General features: G+C 34.3%; 1 protein-coding gene across 1 annotated transcript; it reads left to right on the top strand.

Moving 5' to 3' along the window:
* Positions 1 to 364: 364 nt before the first annotated feature.
* LOC127115675 (probable aquaporin SIP2-1) lies at positions 365 to 1,166 on the top strand. The gene is made up of 2 exons (XM_051047153.1): positions 365 to 916; positions 1,002 to 1,166. Exons 1-2 carry the CDS (start codon positions 365 to 367, stop codon positions 1,164 to 1,166), a joined length of 717 nt encoding a protein of 238 aa, XP_050903110.1.
* The last annotated feature ends 12,645 nt before the right edge of the window (positions 1,167 to 13,811 follow it).

The following is a 13,811-nucleotide window of genomic DNA, read 5'->3' as shown; positions in this document are numbered from 1 at the left end:
AATATATTTATAATCAAATAATAATTATACATAAAATATACATACTAGTTCATTATTATTTTTTCTTGATAAACGTATACCATAAGTTTTATAAATAGAACCCAATTTAACTAGGCAAAGAATTCTAGAAGATGATTGGAAAGAGGCTCTACAGTGGACAGCAGTTCTTTTCTGAATTCTGGAAAACACATTTTATGTACCAAGAGTATTATTTCTCTGACAAATATCACCCTTTCTTTGACCATGCATGCATGCAATAGTACCATACCTCCACTTTCATGGCTATATATACATCATAAGTCTTAATTCCAAACACAAACAAATCATCATCTCATATAACCTGTTATTGATGTTGTCAATGAAAATGGGAACAAAAAAGTTTGTTGTTGCATCAGATTTTGTTCTATCTTTCATGTGGGTATGCTCTGGTGTTCTTCTAAAGTCATTCCTAATAAAAAACATGACCTTTTCTCATTCCCATCTTTCTGAGATTGTCAAGTTTTCTTTTTCCATAGCCAACATGTTCTTTTATGCTTTTCTTTCTAAGCTTTTTCATGGCGGTGCCAACAATCCTCTTGCTACTTTGCTTGATGCTATTTCAGGAGATTTTCATAACTTTCTTTTCTGCATTGGTTCTAGAATTCCTGCTCAGGTGATTGGATATATTGTTGGAGTAAAACTTCTTATTGATACCATTCCCGAAGTAGGACGTGGACCACGTTTGAATGTCGATGTTCCTCTTGGAGCATTAATAGAAGGATTACTAACATTTCTCATTGTAATTATTTCACTTGGACTTGCCACCACAAAAATTCAAAGAAATTTCTTCATCAAGACTTGGATTTCCAGCTTCATCAAGATAATACTTCATAAACTCGGTTCTGGTCTCACTGGTGGATGTATGAATCCCGCATCTGTAAGTACTATGGTATTCGAGTTTATTTGATATCATAGATTACAAGAATTTTTTTTCCAAAAAAGTTTGATTTACATGTGTTCAGGTAATGGGATGGGCTTATGCTCGAGGGGATCACATAACAAAGGAGCATTTCGTTGTATATTGGCTTGCTCCTATGGAGGCAACTCTTTTAGCAGTATGGACATTCAAATCATTAGTACGACGCATGAGAAAAGATAAAACATGCTCAAAAAGAAAATCAGATTGATGAAATTATATTCTGTGATAAATGTTTGATTCATCTTTCAGTTAATGATTATTTGTGCAATGTAGCTTTCAAAATGTAAGTATTTTGTGATAAATCTAAGTATTTAAAATGTAATTATAAATTACAAAGAAATTGTTAGTTCTTAAATCATGGGACTTACTTCATTTTTTTTTTGTTGAGATTTTCATTATAAATAATTTGAACTTTTCTACCTCTTCAATCTAACAATCTTTCTTACACCAAAGTTTCTAAAAGTTTAGCTTGTCATCTTCAATTCAATTACAAATGCACGAAAAAGTTAAGCTCTTGAATAAATAAATTAAATATAACCAAAAGAAAATACATAACTCTCAAGATAAATTTTTGATAAAATTACGTTAGAAATCTTTAAGTTATTTTGTGTAATATATTGATCCTTTAAATTTTTTTGTAACAACTTGATCATTTAACTTTTAAAACGTGCGCACCGTTAATATTTTTTAACAAAGTTAATGTGCTAATTGTGGATACAATTATTTTGAGTGTTATGAAAGTAATGAAGTGCAACAAAAAATACAACAAGCTTATTCAAGTGATCAAAATACCCTTGATCACTTGATATGAAAAGTCTCTTGTGTTCAAGTTGTACTAGATATAATGGATCTCAAAAGTTGTACAAGACCTCAAGATTTAAGACTTCATTCAATACAAATCAAGACAAGACAGAGCAGACGACTCTTCAAGCACAACAAAGGTGTATTCAACACTTGTCAATCATGAATCAAGTTGTGCGTCATGAGCCTTAAGTAATAGAGAAGGAGTGAGAGTGGAGAATTCTTATCCTCATTCTGAATATCTTTGGGTACGGGACGAATGACCCAGTTGCTCATCGTATTCACCTCTACTCATAGACTTTAGCATAATTTGAATCAGATTGATTGTCAAGTCTCTTTCTTCAAAATCAACTCTTCCTTACAGGAAGCTGCAAGGAGATTCAACTTCAACACTCGTCAGTTATGATGTAAATCACACATCATGACCCTTAAGTAATAGAGAAGGGGTGAGAGTGGAGAATTCCTATCCTCGTTTTGAATATCTTTGGGTACAAGACGAATGACCCAGTTGCTCATCGTATTCGCCTCTATTCATAGACTTTAGTGCAATTTAAATTGGATAATTGACAAGTCTTTCTACACAGATGTGGGATGCAGACTGAAGATCAGACTTCAACATTCTAGGGTTTCTCTTTTCCCCTCTTGTTTTCTTTCTTTTGTAAAACTAAAACCATTTTGTGAATAAAATAAAAAACAATTAACAATACGATTAAAATTGTACACCATGAGTCTTAAGCAATGGAGAAGGAATGATAATGGAGCCTTTCTACCCTCATTCTGAGTATTTTGAACACAAGGGATCAAATCCTTCGCGAGCACACTTATTTATTATTCTTCTTTCCTTTTCGCTAGTAATCTTTAGGTAGTAACACCCATTCTTGCAAAGAATAATAAAAACGGTTCCCATTGAGTACAATGTATGTGAGGGATGCTAATACACTCCCCTTGCATAATCGACTTCCTTACCCTTTTTCTCTTCCTCTGGGTCTTATCGTTGTTTTCCCTTTCCTTCGGGAATAAATAAAGTTCGATGGCGACTCTGTTGTATCTTTGAGCGTGAAATGCGCTCAGGTATATTTTGCATAACTTCAACCACTATGCAATTAAATAAATTAAGAGAAATTAAGTGCAACTACACGATAAGATAGAGAACAAAGGAAAAATCATACCAATTATGATGATCTAGGACTTAATTTGATGCATAAGTAAATTTAGTAAATAGAAACAATAATATAGCGAAAAAATACAATACGATAAAAAAATGATTAGATACATCTTCTTTTACATACCTTGAGAATCCATTAAGATTCACAGACACTCTTGCACAAAATATCAATAAATAGAGTTAGGTACCCAATTTTAGTTGGGTACGTGGGGGTTAGTTAAAGAACACTTAGGTATTCAACTCATAGTACCATTAGGAGCTTTGACATTCCTAATATGGAAAAGAGGCCTAATATGAAATTTATCACCATAACTATGACAAATGGATTTAGATGAAATACTATTTCTATTTCTTCTAGAAAGTTGAGGATCTTTCTAAAAACCAATCCCCTTTTCACTTGAATAAGTTGAACTAGTAGTCGATATAGAAATGGCTTGTGCTAATTGTCCTTTAAGATTTTCATTTCAAGTTTTAAAATTGGACAAGTAACACAATCCATTTTTACTATCTTTTCATCTAAAGTATCAGAAGCATTAAAACGCTCTTCTACGAGAGATGCATGCTCTTTCTTTAAGGAAACTAAATCACCATTAAGATCATCAATCTACTTTTCAAGTTTTTAAATAAGTTTTATTTGGAGAGAATTTTTTTTGGTTATTTATAAGAAGGTTTAACTTCGGAGTCAAAAGTATATACCTTAGAGTCTTCACTTTTCTTGTGCCTCATCAAGCATAGGTTAGACATTCATCATCTGAATTTGAACCAGAAGATGAAGAGGATCTCACATCTTTTTCTTCCTAAGCTATATAGGCTCTACAACCTTTAACATGTTTCCCTTCGTCTTGTTTAATTCCTTATCATTTTTCTTATGATGTTTGTTGAGACTCGGACATATGGTCTGATAGTGACCCGATTTTTTGTATTCGAAGCATGTGACATCTTCTTCATTTTTCTCATGTTCCTTCTTGTGAGGATGAGAGTAATTGAAATTAATCAAGTTTTTGTCAGAATGCTTGAGCTTATGTTGCCTCATATATTGATTGTGGAACTTGATTAATAACCTCATATATTCTTCTTTTTAGAAGAGTCTTCATCAAAAGTATCACTTATGTCCTTATTTTTATTTGTCCTTGATGCTAAAGCTTTCAAGGATATATCCAAATTTTCTTCTTTTACTTTCTCTTTCTTTTTCTACTTCACTTCTAGCGAGTCGTTTTAGTTCATTCTCATGTTCGATCAGCTTTCCAATCAACTTTGTGATATCCAAAGAGCTAAGATCATTCGATCCTTTGATGGATGTAACCTTTGGTTTCCATTCCCAACACATAGATCTCATGATTTTGTCTGCACAATATTTTTTAGAAAGGGCCTTTACTAAGTTATCTAACTTGTTTATTAAATGGAGAAAATGATTATACATGGATTCTAAGGATTCTATAGGTGCCATACGGAAAATCTCATACTCCTCTGTCAACATGTTGATTTTAGAATCCTTAACGTCTTCAGTTCCCTCATAAAGGACTTAAAGAGCGTTCCACATAGTTTGTGCTATTTTATGATGTGAGATAGAGTAATATACTTTATCATTTAACACAGAGATAAGTATATTTCCCGCCTTCAAATCATATGAAGCTTTTTTTGTTTCATCATCGTTCCAATCTTTTGAGAATTTAACATAATTAATGACTTCGTTTTTGGGGGATACAAGGCTCATTAGTAATTGCTACTCATAGATGACTTTAAAATGACATTCAATGTACATACATGTTTTCCTTTCAATAAGCATAATTTTCTCCTTTAAAAAGTGGTGCTCTATTATACGCTCCCTTCGGATTATTGTCACCCATACTCCTAAACTTTTGAGACGCTTAGACCTGATCAAAAGACCAACTTTAAGACCAATGATTGGTTGAGAATATGGACAATGAACGATATAAGGGGTCAATAGACATCCCAATAAAAATTTCTTTGAAAAATAGTTTGAAAAACTTTTATCAGAGTTTCTAAAAGAAAAGTGATTTTTGTGTGGCGGGAGCAAATTAAGAGATTATGCTTATCGATTGGAATTTTTATATGACAACTCAAACAGTTCAAAGCTCAAATAACATTTATACACAATTATGACCAAAGTCCAAACTAACAATGTATTGATTAATTTATAAATTACACAAGAAGTGTGATTTAATAATAATTATACACAATGGATTCTGCAATCACAACTTTCAGGTTTAATTGACAACAAGACAAAGTTGAATTACTAATTCTAAGAAAACCTACACCCTTATAATTAATCGCTACCAAGATAAATTCTAATGTCATGAAATTTCTAAAAAAGCAATTAAAAACTACCTATTCATACAATTAACTACGAAAATTAAAAGAGGAGGGAGAGAGAGAGAGAGGGGGGGGGGGGGGAGAGAGAGAGAGAGAGAGAAGTGTACATCATAACTTATAATGGTTTGGCATAATACACAACATCATAAAACACATAAAATAAATCTAGACTCACATTATAATTTTATCAAGATGTTTACAATGGAAAATCATTTTTTTAATTCACATGGCTCAACCTTTCTCTTGTGTTTGGAGTCACTTGTCCAAGAAGTGGCATAAGAGTCTAACTCGTGGTATAAGACTAATTGTCTCTAGATGAAGAATGATGACTTCAAAAAAAAAACTGATATGGAGTTTTTCTTAAATACACTTCGACCTTTTGATGGTGACAAGTTTGACTTATGGAAAGTTAGAATGCAATTTTTAAGCTAATAATTTTGAATTATGGAATTTCGTTACCAACTGTCGCTACCGAAAAAATGGAGCGAGGAAACTAGGACTAAAGAAATGTCAAAGAGATGCAAAATCAGAAGAGTTACCACTGAATTTTGTTTGGTTTACCTCTATCGGAGAGGCGAAGGGAAATAGTCGATAAAACCCTCAAAAAGATATGCGCTCGGGAAGCGCAAAAAGGGATAAGGAATCGGTCTCGCAATCGAGATTTGGGTTTGGAAGTCGATTATACAAGGGGAAGGTATTAGCACCCCTCACGTCCGTGGTACTCCATGTGAACCATTTGGGTTATTTATGTATGCGAGGATTTATCTCATTATTGTTTTATTTTTTAAAAAAAGTGCGTAAAAAGAGTGATGGGACTTTGGGTTTTTTATTATGGTGATCGCCAAGGACTGCGACCCCTGTGCTTACGTATCACTCATCGAATGATGAGGAATCAGAGCTCCGTAGTTCGGAGTAGAAAATATTTGCGTGTTGGTTGATTTTACCTTTGAGAAAAGGGTTTTCAGAAAGATGCCCTAAGGCGCAAAAATGAGCTTGATGAGTTGTATTATTTTTACCTCAAATAAGGGTTTTATAAAAATAATGTTTGTGATTATATTGTAAGAAAGTCTATGGGCGGAGGTGATTATTCTAGACAACAAGTCAAGTGTCTTGCGTCCAAAATAATTAGAGTAATGGTAGGAAAGTTCAATTGTTACTCATTCTTCACCACTTAAGGCTCATAGCGCACAATAATAATCGTAGTTTTATTGTATTTTGAATTTGATTATGAAAATCCTAAGTCCATCTATCAATATTTTGACAAATAGAAGATTATATCACATAAGAACTTATGATTTGTTTTCTTTATTTTGTTTTTACTCCTTTTTATTTAGCAAGATAGTAAGAGAACAAATAAATTAGCATAATGTAAATTACATATGGTTAGATAATAATGGATATAAACATAAAGTACTTGAAATAAAATGAACAATAAAATAAATTGTGAGCGAATAAATAGCAAAGAAAATAAAGTGCAATAATATAAATGTTAGACGTTAATAGTTATTGGTTAGTGGAATAACAATTAAAAAATGAATTAGCAAGTTAGTATAAAGAATATGGTTTCATCTATGCATCAAATGACTCAAGTATGGTTGAAATAGAGGCAACCTATTAATGTCTCAAAGTATCATGAACGATCCATTGATAAATCATTAATAGGTTTAGAATATTGAAGATTTTATCAACTCTAAACAACCATAGTCATGACCTAATAAATTTCATGAACCAAACAAATATAACAATAAGTCAACCATAAAAATAAAACGGTAACAATAACAAAGTTTGACTAAAAAATGGTGAATAAAAGGGTAGTAAGAGCAAAAATCCCAAGAAAAAGTGTGTAAACCAAACATAATCATTTTTACAAACTTGACTCTAAACCCTCTCAAAAAACAACCCAAGAAAAACCAATCATTTCCAACACAAAAACAGAACTAAAAAATGTTAAAAAGTTTAAGCTACAATCATTACCCAAAATGTGAAAAAAAAGCTAGGTTGTTGTGGTGTTGAGCTTGAATATGAAGCAAGAGGTTTGGGATGAACGTGTTTATGGTAAAAACTTAGTGAAGGAGCTGAGTTGTGGGTGTTAGAGAATAAAATATTTTTACAAACTTGACTCTAAACCCTCTCAAAAAACAACCCAAGAAAAACCAATCATTTCCAACACAAAAACAGAACTAAAAAATGTTAAAAAGTTTAAGCTACAATCATTACCCAAAATGTGAAAAAAAGCTAGGTTGTTGTGGTGTTGAGCTTGAATATGAAGCAAGAGGTTTGGGATGAAAGTGTTTATGGTAAAAACTTAGTGAAGGAGCTGAGTTATGGGTGTTAGAGAATAGAATGTTTTGAGGAAAAAAGTGAAGTAGGAAAAAAGTTGGTGGAAAGTGATTTTGAGAGGTGATGATTTTTTTTGTTTTGACTTAGGCTTAAGGAAGAGGAATTGATTGATGTTTTCAGAACTTTTTGGGTTATAAGCATGGTCCAAATAAAGGGGAAATAGTGCCTGATTTATAGGGAAAGCAAGTGGGTAGGTGAGTAAAAAGGAAGGGTCAATTTAGAGTAAAAAAAAGTTACTGCTGTTGTTCTGTACAGGGTAATCGATTACTAGAATCAGGATAACCAGATACCTATGCCAAAAATGGCCTGGGGAACCTGTGTTACACTTGTGTAACCGTTTACCAAAATTAGGGTAACCGGTTACACAGGCCAAAAATGGCCTGGGAATTGCTTTAAAAGGGTGTAATCGGTTACCCTGATTCTAGTAACCGGTTACACAGACCAAAAAGGGACATTTTTCTTATTTGTTGGTATATTTTATCTGGGGCTTTAATCGGAAAATCTCAGTTTCTTCTCAGGTGTGAACAACATGCCTTCCGTCCATGCAATATGCTTTTGGTTATGAATGTTAATGCAATTATGTTGATGGAACAATTAATGCATGTATGTGTAATAGGGTTATGGATCAGATGAAAGTTGTATGGGGTAGGGTGAATTTTGGGGTATGACAGTTGACCCTATTTAATTTTCTCGGACCTGAATACATGGATGGTGACGACTTCCAATGTGTTCAAGGTAGGAGAGGATTAAATACTAATAGGAGTATCCAGAATTTTTTCCTGCCAGGGGATGATAGTGTTATGATTTTCTGGGGATTATGAATGCAATGCAATGTATGCAACATAAGTATCTTTTTAAGGAGGAAAGTTCAATGTCAAAATCCCAAGAAAATTGAGGGAAGAAAACTCCACTGAGGAATGAGAGATATGGTGACTTCCCCTAGCAACGACTAGGGAAAAACAATATGGTGATTCCTAGCAACGACTGGAACACCAAACCTAGATAGGGAAATATAGGTTCAATGATGATTCCTAGCGACAGCTGGAATACGAGATATCTATTTGGGATCAAACAAATGAATTTAGCGATGATTCTTTGCAACGGCTAGAATACTTGACTCAGTGGGGATGATAAATGATTTCAAACGATGATGCCTAGCAACGGCTAGAACATTTGACCCAGTTGGAGAGAAATGACAATGTATGGTGACGGTTCTTGGTGACGGCTAGAATACCCGACTTTGTGGGGAAAAGAATTCGTCCAGTGACGATTCCTAGCAACGGCTAGAATACCTAACTCGATTGGGAATGTAAACTCAAATAGTTCAATGATGATTTTTAGCAATGGCTAGAAATACCTAACTAAAGAAAACTGGGACTAAAGAAATGCCAAAGAGAGGCAAAATCAAAAGAGTTGCCACCGAATTTTATTTGGTTTACCTCTATCGGAGAGGTGAGAGGAAATAGTCAATAAAATCCTCAAAAAGAGATGCGTCTGGGAAGCGCAAAAAACGGATAAGGAATCGGTCTCGCAACCGAGATTTGGGTTGGGAAGTCGATTACGCAAGGAGAAGGTAGTAGCACCCCTCACGTCCATGATACTCCATGGGAACCATTTGGGTTGTTTACGTATGTGGGGATTTATCTCATTATTGTTTTATTTTCAATAAAAAGAGTGATGGGACTTTAGGTTTTTTATTATGGTGCTCGCCAAGGATTGTGGCTCTTGTGCCTACGTATCACTCATCGAGTGATGAGGAATCAGAGCTCCATTATTTGGAGTAAAAAATGTTTGTGTGTTGGTTTATTTTTCCTTTGAGAAAAGAGTTTTCGGGATGATACTCTAAGGCGCAAAAATGAGTTTGATGAGTTGTATTATTTTTACCTTGAATAAGGGTTTTATGAAAAGAATGTTTGTGAATATATTATACTAAAGTCTATGGGCAGAGGTGATTACTCTAGACAACAAGTGAAGCGTCTTGCATCCAAAATAATTAGAGTAAGGGTATAAATGCTCCATTCTTACTCATTCTACACCATTTAAGGCTCGTGGCGCAAAATATTAATTGTAATTTTATTTTATTTTGAATTTGATTATGAAAATGCCACTTGACGTTGAATCAAGGGTTTGTTTATTTGAATATGAAATTTGGATAATGCAACATGCATGCAAAGTAACCAACAAGAAAATAAAGGGTCTCATTGTAAGGCAGTCCAAGAGAAAGCCTCGTGTGTGAAAAAGTGACCTGAGCTAAACAAAGGATAATGGTCTTACAAACATGTCCCCATAAGGTGGTGTCATGATGTCATTCTTGTAACACGAATGTAAGTTAAGGATGAAAATCCAACATTCACAAAGTATCACAAAGATAATGGAAAAGGCCTCCAAGTAAAGCTCCTAGGATGAGATCCTCTAAGTCCAAATTGATTAAAAGAAATAGATCGTTTTTGGTCTTATAATTTTATCATGCTTTTGTTGTTTTTAATGTATGATGACAATAAAATAAATAATAATAAAGTATACATGATGAGTTTATACAATGATAATGATAATGATAATGATAATGATGAAGGAGAAGGGCGATCCAAAACGCAGCGGAATTTAAGAAAAACTTCTCCTTTAGTGATCCTTATGAATGGGCATGATAAGTGATAGAATCGTTACCTCTTATGGCGATTGAAACCTTTGATGCAGATCTACGGAGCGGTCACGAACGTTGAACGCTGAAAACACCTCTACCCAGTCCACACGAACAAATTCCTTCAATCTCAGTGCTAGCTGCTACGAATGAAGGCTTTGAGTGAGAGAGAGAGACAGAAACGAAATTACAACTATACAAATGCTTCTGCACAAGGGTTCTATTTATAGAACCACTTGTGTGGGCTGCAAGCTAAAAAACCCACTTAAGTGTATGTGGCCTATATCTTATGATATGCCAAAATAACTTAAGTGTGTGGTACCTTACCATATTTTGTATTCTAATTAAGTACACCGTACCTTACGATGTTCTACAATTCACTTAAGTGCATCGTACCTTATGGTGTTCCTTAGTTACTCTATCTCTCATCAATCTGTCCTATTATGTGTGATCCTGTAGGTTTTCGCGGCATTGACAATTATATTAAATCACGTATTTAACATAATAAACAATGAGCGGTATCTAGCAACACATCACTGCTACCCAAGACACGAAAATGTCATGTGATTTGACAAATCCTTTAGTAATAATACTTATGTGTACAATTACCCTTTTGCCCTTACGTCTATATTGAACACAAGGCATAGACCGTGTCATCCTTGTCCAGTTTAATATTGCGCCAGTATACATTTATCCTGTTACGCAAGATGGACAAATTCCATCTAGGTCACTCATGTCCCTTAGCATGCTTCGTGGAGTACTCATCAACTGTCTTTATGGTCATCCAATTACAGACAATGTTTGATCAGCAATAAGACACTCGACTCTACATCTAGGGTTCATAGTGGTTTCAGGTCAAAGGGTGGTATACACCATTACCACCATGAGAATAACTTATGATACTTTGCATAACATTCTATATAGTATTCTAATAGCGGGTCAATCCAGTATAAATATTACTCTTAATATTCATACCTATGTTTAAGACTTGATAACTTTTTATCCATGATCCATGAGATGTGATCATTAGTCTATATACATAATAGTCTTAATGCTTTAATGTTATCCCACTTTATAACAAAGCTCGACTACGGATACTTTAAGAATAATGTCCTTATGTTTAATGGGATCTCATGATTAAGTCACACTTGATACATTAAACGGACTAACTATTCTAGGGACTTTATTAAACAAACATAGTAAAGAAAAAACCTTTTATTATTAATAAATAATTCGATACAAGTACCAAAAGTATTGACCTCTAGGGCTTACACCGACAAATGAGTACTTGAATATAAATTACAAGGTAATGACATAAAAATAAATTACAAGATAACAATAACAATGGTTAGTGAATATAAATTACATAAAATAAATAATAAGTAAATAGTAACAAAATTACAATAATAAAGATTAATGATAAACAAAGTTAGTGAAGTATAACTAGTGGTTAGTAATATGTGCAAAATGAATATTAATGTGTCGCACCTCAAAAAAAATGAGTGATAATGCGATCCCTCGCGATAGGACGCGGAAAAAATGTTTGTTCGAAACAGAGTCGCCACCGAACTTTATTCATTCCAATGAAGGAATAGGAAAATATCGAGAAAACCTTTGGAAATAAGAACAATGGTCATCGCAACCATATTCGGGTTCGGGAGTCGATTACGTAAGGGGAAGGTATTAGCACCCCTTACGTCCGTTGTACTCAACGGGAACCTCTTAGTCTGATTTTGCTATTTGACTGTTAATTGACTGTTATTCTGATTGCTTCGAGTGATTAGAATTGATGATAGATATGGGTGAAGACCTCATGAGGGGGAACTGGGAGGTTTTTTATTAGTGTGCTCGCGAAGATACAACAATCTCCTGCCTACGTATCCTTATGGTGCAATAAGGAAATCAGAGCAATCGTAGTTCGGGCTACTACGAATATTTGGTTGGTTTTGTTTTGATGAACGACTGTGTAGGTCGGCGTTCTAACGGCTAAACGCTGGCTTGTCTACTCTCGGGGGAGGCTCTAGCACTGGTTTGTTGTGCGCATTAGAAAGGATTGACAGTGTTCTTTTTGAAAAGGGTTTTGGTCACGCGGGGGTGACAAGTTGAATTGATGTGTTTGGGTGTGATGGTTTCGATCGCTCGGGGGCGAGAAGTTAGGTTTGATTTGTTAAGGTGTTTTTGGAGAACGACGAAAGGTTGAGCAATGTGGTGTACACCAATCGTTCAATTCTCTCGAGGAGTAATAAGGCGAACGCCTTTTATTCCTTTTTCGTTCGAATTATTTTGAAAGTTGTTTGTGGATGCTGAATACGCACGGTAGTGAGGCGTACGCCCCCTACTTGCTTATTCAAGGAATAACGAGGCGTACGCCACCTATTCCCTTATCCAAGTTTATTTAGCATGTTTTAATCGGAAGTCGATAATTTGTGCAATATGGCGTACGCCAATTATCCAAATAATCGAGAGATTGTGAGGCGTACGCCTCCCATTCTTTATCATCCGAGGTTTAATTTAAGAAATATATGTTTGGATATTTGTGTGTGATTTGCGAGAAAAGTTTAAGTTTTGGATTGGTAGGTTTGGATTTGTCGATGATTTGAGCTTACTCGTTTGTGGTTTTGAATTGATGACGAAGATTCGAGCAATGTGGCGTACGCCAATTATTCGAACAATCGAAAGATAGTGAGGCGTACGCCTCCTATCCTCTTTTCATCTGAAATATGGAATTAAAAGGATTTATAATTGATTTAGAAAATGTGATTTGAATGTATATGATTAAGGTTCTAATTTGATGACGAAGATTCGAGCAATGTGGCGTACGCCAATTATTCGAATAATCGAAAGATAGTGAGGCGTACGCCTCCTATCCTCTTTTCATCTGAAACGTGGAATTAAAAAGGATTTGGAATTTAGAGATGTTTTGAAATATTGTGATTCGAAGTTTTAATCGGGTGACAAGAACTCGCGCAATATGGCGTACGCCAATTATTCGAGTGCTTGAGAAATAGTGAAGCGTACGCTTCCTATCTCCTTTTCAACCCAAGTTTATTTTAAAAGAGAAAAATCTTTTAGAAGTTATATTTGATTTTGAAAAGTGATTTGAAATTGTGATTTAAGATTTAATTGGGTGACAAGAACTCGCGCAATATGGCGTACGCCAATTATTCGAGTACTTGAGAAATAATGAAGCGTACGCTTCCTATCTCCTTTTCATCCCAAGTTTATGTTTAAAAGAGAAATTCCTTTTTTAGAAGTTGAATGATTTGAAAATTGATTTGAGTTTGTGTTATAAATGAAATGAATTTTGTTTTGTGTATTATTTCATCTACTCGATTAATCAATAACCAAGTAGGTCTCATTGTAAGAAAGCCCAAGAGTAAGCTATGTGAGGTTGATGGCGATGCGGAGAGCAATCGACTTACAAGGGTGTTTAAAAAATGGGCTCGATATTAAATCGAGAATTGTGATTTGTGCTTTTTTGAAATTGGTTTGTATGATTTTGAAGTAAAATTGAAAGTGATAATGAAAAGATGGTTGACATGAAAATGATTATGATTTGAAGATGAACTAAGTTG

This window comes from Lathyrus oleraceus, chromosome 1 (assembly GCF_024323335.1).
Source record: "Lathyrus oleraceus cultivar Zhongwan6 chromosome 1, CAAS_Psat_ZW6_1.0, whole genome shotgun sequence".
Classification (NCBI taxonomy): domain Eukaryota; kingdom Viridiplantae; phylum Streptophyta; class Magnoliopsida; order Fabales; family Fabaceae; genus Lathyrus; species Lathyrus oleraceus.
The sequence above is the reverse complement of the archived record's forward strand: the minus strand, read 5'-3'. Positions and strand labels throughout refer to the sequence as shown.